Source organism: Sinohyriopsis cumingii, chromosome 6 (genome assembly GCF_028554795.1).
Source record: "Sinohyriopsis cumingii isolate HCF-2022 chromosome 6, ASM2855479v2, whole genome shotgun sequence".
Lineage (NCBI taxonomy): Eukaryota > Metazoa > Mollusca > Bivalvia > Unionida > Unionidae > Sinohyriopsis > Sinohyriopsis cumingii.
Window position 1 is genome coordinate 89,978,132 of NC_142966.1, and position 5,646 is coordinate 89,983,777.

General features: G+C 38.9%; 1 protein-coding gene across 1 annotated transcript in view; it reads left to right on the plus strand.

Moving 5' to 3' along the window:
• The first annotated feature begins 2,107 nt into the window (after positions 1–2,107).
• The window catches only part of LOC149797416 (uncharacterized), a 36,160-nt gene continuing 32,621 nt past the window's right edge, over positions 2,108–5,646 (plus strand). The window contains exon 1 of the mRNA XM_089962206.1: positions 2,108–3,343. Within this exon, the coding sequence (XP_089818332.1) occupies positions 2,600–3,343 (744 nt within the window). The 5' untranslated portion in view covers positions 2,108–2,599. The remainder of the gene's footprint in view (positions 3,344–5,646) is intronic.

Below are 5,646 nucleotides of genomic sequence, written 5' to 3' on the forward strand. Positions count from 1 at the left end.
TAACGTCCCAGTGCTGAACATCAGTATGAACTGACACAATGCAGAGATCGTAGCATTATGGGTGAAAAATTGTTAAAGGCACGTTACAAATCTAAGTCACAAACAGGCACTCTAACGCACACAGGCACACGCACACAATATTTTTTTTTCTTTCTAAATATACAAGGTGCGCCAAATCTTAATTTTTAAAAATAATCCATAGGCTTATAACATCATTCCTGTTCGCATAAATTATAATTCGTGCAAAACAGATATAAAACACAATATGCCCTATATACTGTATGAAGAAGCTACATTAAGTCCTGTATGTTTGTATGTATGTATGTACGCACGTACGTATATGTGTGTCTTTGTGTGATTTGGATTTTTAACGTAGCGTTAACGATTTTTCAGTCATATTGCTACAATGTCTGCAGTGTGGCAGTTTATAGTAATGTCTAGCACTGGGGCATCATGCTCCAGACATGTAGCATAATGTCCCACCCAGTCACATTATCCTGACACCAGGCCAACCAGTCCTAACACTAACCTCTTAATGCTGAGCGCCAAGCGCGATGCAGCTGTCAGTACCATTTTTATAAGTCTTTGGTATGATTCGGCCGGGGATCGAACCCACGATCTCCCACATCCGAGGGGAACGCTCTAACCACTAGGCCACCGGAGCGGTCCGTACGTATGTACCTACGCATGCATGCATGCATGTATGTATGTATGTATGTACAGACGCTCGCACGTACGTACGCAGGTTCCTACGTATGTATGAATGCATATATGTATGTTTGTCTGTCTATATGTATGTCTATATGTATGTATGTATGTATGTATGTATGTATGCATGTATGTATGTATGTATGTATGTATGTATGTATGCATGTATATACGTAAGTATGTGTGTTGACTTTTCCGGTAGAATAAGTGGTTAGAGCGTCCGCCTCGGTATCGGAAGATCTCGGGTTCGATCTCCGTCCGAGTCATACCAAAGACTAATAAAAATTTACTAGCAGCTGCGTGACTGTGCGTTCAGCATTAAGAGGTTACTTTTAGGACTGGTCGGCCTTTTTTAGGTGGTACATGATGCTATATGTCTGCGGCATAATGTCCCAGTGCTGAACATCAGTATGAACTGGCACAATGCAGACATCGTAGCGTTATGAGTGAAAAATTGTTAACGGTACGTTACAAATTTAAGTCACACACACACACACACACACACACATACATACATGCATACATACATACATATATATATATATATATATATATATATATATATATATATATATATATATATATATATATATATCCCAACTCACGCTGATAACATCGAAAATCTCTTACATGTCAAATTGTCAGGAAATGAAAGCTCTTAAATTGAAATTGTTTGCTGTACCAGTGTATGAGGTAAAGAAGCATGATCCGTATGCCTCCATTGAACATATATGCATAGTGAACCCAACTCATAAACCCGTGCTTTCTCTTATCCCCCCCGCCACCACCTCACTTCCTTCGATCGATACGAATTCTGAAACCGTGCTTAGCATTTTAGATTGCTCTGTCATATATCACTTTTGAAGTCTTATCTTCCAACATAAAGGAGTGGTTGCGTGGCACGAAAAAATAAACGCATGCACGCACGAGCAACATTAAGCTCGTTACATTGCACGCACACCAGGGGCGGATCCAGGTATAGCGTTTAAGGGGAGCGTAAATGTTAAGGCAAGGGGTATGTGGGGTGTGGGAACCTCTGGTTGGGGCGCGGGGGGGGGGTCGAATTCTCAGACGATCCTCTATTGCAGGCGTTTCCAGGGCATGATTTTAACCAGTTAACTATAAAAAAAAAATTAAAGAAAGTTCATACAGTAAACGCTGCAGTTGTTTAGCTGTTTTTTTTTTTTTTACATACAAATTTGTTATTTCTGTGTGTGTTTTCCTAGAGAAACGTGGGGGGATTAATGTTATGTGTGAATATAACTCCTCGTTGCCAAAGATCATACCGTGTGCTCGCGCAGATTCCTTTCAGACTACATGTTTTACATTATTGTGAGAGAACATTAAGTGTATGTTGGGTATGTGTGCGTGTGGCGGCATGGGATTTTCTTTCTAGTAGGAATAGGTTTCTTTTATTTACCTCAAAATAGATGATATTTTTTAAACGAATATAATGAATATAAGAGATTCTTTTCGGTACCACAAATCAGAACAACACTATTTTTTCAAGCTATTTTTGAGAGGCGGAAACTTATTTATAACAAATTCTAGTCGTCAACCCAACCCTCCTATTAAATGGTTGGTCCCTAACAAATTTGTTAAAAAGTAATGCTGTCGTGATTCTAGTGGGTTATTATTGTCATTGCCCTTATATTAAGGTGGAGTTAAATTTGCTTGCTGTTTCGATTTTGTAAATCATATCATATTTAAATAGTTACAAGCGGGAGACTTTCTTTATATCTTTCTGAAGGTTGGAAATAGGTCAAAATCCGATATGGCCTTGTTAATCGCAAGCTGACGGCCAAGGACACTAACCACACACGTGGAAGTTGATGAGTGTTCACAATCGTTAAACATAGAAGACTGAGTGAACATTTTTGACTTCAGAGAAATGTCGACGTTCACGGGGATCGGTTGTATGTCGGGTTCCTCACTAGATGGGTTAGATATTTGTCATGTTGAATTTACAGGAGATCTTGACGCCGACATCTGGGGATATCGCATCCTTCAAGGAGAAACTATACCGTACTCTAAAGAATGGGAGGAGCGACTCCGGAATAGCAATAAATTATGCGGCAGAGAGCTGATGCAATTACATATGCAGTACGGTCATTTCATCGGAAAGGCAGTGTCAGATTTTATGGAAAGAAATAAAATTCGTGTAGCCGACTTTGTAGCTTCCCATGGTCATACAGTGTTTCATCAACCGGATGAAGGGTACACATTTCAGCTGGGGGAGGGTGAGACGACAGCGATTTACTTAAATTGTCCATTTGTAAGCAACTTCAGATGCAAAGATGTCGCCCTTGGTGGACAGGGGGCACCACTGGTTCCTGTGGGAGAAAAATTTCTGTTCACCTACAATGAAATTTGTATAAATATTGGGGGCATCGCAAATATAGGACTGCATGGACAAAGGGGATACGACATTTGTGCCTGCAACAGTGTCCTAAATTATTTAGCCAGTATTACCGACAGCCTGTTGAAGTTTGACAATGAAGGGCGGATTGCTGAATCTGGGACGGTCGTCGAAGAGCTGTTAGAAAAACTGGAGGACCTGAACTTCTATAAAGAACCTCCTCCAAAGTCACTGGACAGAGCATGGACTGATGCAAACGTTCTTCCATTGTTAGATGTAAGTAATAGTTACATGTTCGTAAAAGTTTTTAAATGAAGTGCGTCAGAATCCCACGTTCTTTCTTTGAAATTATTTATTTACGTGTTTTGCTGTGAAAAGAGCCTCTCCGCTTATGCATCTTTGTTGTAATGGTGTATCCCTTTAATTAAGATGTATTCTCTTTTTGATCCCCTGTCTGGATTATTTTACCCTTTTCACGATCATTTGACACAGCAGATTGTTAGTTACGATGTCGTATCATCAGCTGTGATTGAGGCTTAGTTTTAAACATATACCTTACAATGGAGCAAAAAAAAAAAAAAAAACCACAAAAAACAATTTTGAATGACAAAAAGATTGTAGTTAAAATCTACTACCTAAGCAGATTTGTTTTCAGAAAGTGTGGCTATCATAAAGTTATTAAGCCTACATAAGGTAGATTATATTAGTACGCTTACGCTAACCGTTATGTCATCCATGACAGATAACGCGAGATTCTCGCGGCGATTTGTTTTCTAAATAATGAATGCTCTGCCATATTGAAATATTATAACGATACGTTATAATCTCACTGGACAGTGTTTTTTTGGCAAATTTTCACCCGACAATGACATATTGCAGAAAAATTATAATATTACATTAAAGATACAAACAAAAACTAATGATTTTTTTATATAGAAAGCATCCTTGTAAGATTCTGATTGAGGTATTCAGGGTAAATCCTTATGCAAATGGTGGCTTTTATGCTGAACTGACACTACCACCAACCCCTCTTTTGCATTCATTTTTGACAGCAAAGAGCTATTTTGAAAATTTTCTTGCGATAAGGCGGCTAAAAGAATCAGCATGTGCCTTATTCATCTTTAAAGTTGCTAGCACTGTAACAAATTAGCATACTTTTCATCACCCTCAACCATCTCGATTTTTATATATTTACCTCAGTCGCAGACACACGTAAATACGTAAGCCAAGTCGGCTGCTCATTTGCAGCCCAAGTTACACATTTAATCTCCAATGCTAGTCTGTGACAGGCAGTCACTAAACAAACTAACCCATTTTCAAGTCTAACTCGAAGGAAATCTAAACCACATTGCAAATTTAGCTTATATGTTAATTTATAACTGATAGGATTATGATAAGTAGGCTCATGCCTCTACATGACAAATTAGGTGGGTGTCAAAATACGAAACTATCAAGTGAGACCTATTCAATGCATACTATATTTACTACGATCTGTTTACCTTTCCAAAGGCAGCAAGGTCCTTATATGGCACACGAAGGGGAAAAAAAGCGCTAAAGTAAACAAACTAAATAATGCTAGAGACGGAAGTGGTTGTTGGTTGAACTAATACGGCAGACGATCGAAAAGAAAATGTGACAAAGAATGTAAACAGCATTCCACATTTTTCTCTACGATGATATGCTGCATGATGAATTTAATTAATTTTAGTAAGGAAAATGTTCAAACTTTTTAATAGTAGGTTGAAAAATTCCCGAGTGTGAATCACACCCGACTGCTCCGTTGGTACACGTAGGCTCATCTTAGTACCCCGTCCACGTAGTAGAAGTACTAATTTTGAAAAGGTGATCATTTGTGATCCCCACTCCTATTGATCGTGGTTTAGTTATCGTTATCTAGGGTATAATTGATCAAAGTGTTTTTGCCCGGATCGAGTAAACAATAAAATAGCAGAGATTATAGAACAGAACACGAGCTCACGCATGTGAAATATAACAATGACATTAATTACATAAAAATAATGCAATTGAACATGCCATTTGAATGATTAACTTTCTGTTGTAAATAATTACGAAATACAGAATGTATGGGAAATTGAATTAGCCGTTCTGTTCCACCGATGAAAAGTTTCATCATATACTCTAGAGACTGATCGAACTCAAATTGCCGGCATGTCAACAACACCTGGTTGCTTCCGGTCCTTTACAAATCATTGTTGGTGATAGGTCGGCGTTGTCTCTCTCTCTCTCTCTCTCTCTCTCTCTCGCCGACCGTTTGGGTGGCCTAGTGGTTAGAACATCCGCTTCAAATGTGGGAACTCGCGGTTTCGAACCCTGGCCGAGTCATACCAAATACTTATAAACGTGGTACTTGCAGCTGCCTCGCTTGGCGCTTAGCATTGAAGTTAGTGCTAAATCTGGTCGTTCCGTTGTCAGGATACTGTGACTGAGTGGAACATGATGCTTCATATCTGCGGCATCATGTCCTCGTGCTAGACATCACTATAAGGTGTCACACTGTAGACATCGTAGCAATATGACTAAAAAAAATGAAAGCTACGATTAAACACACACAACACCCT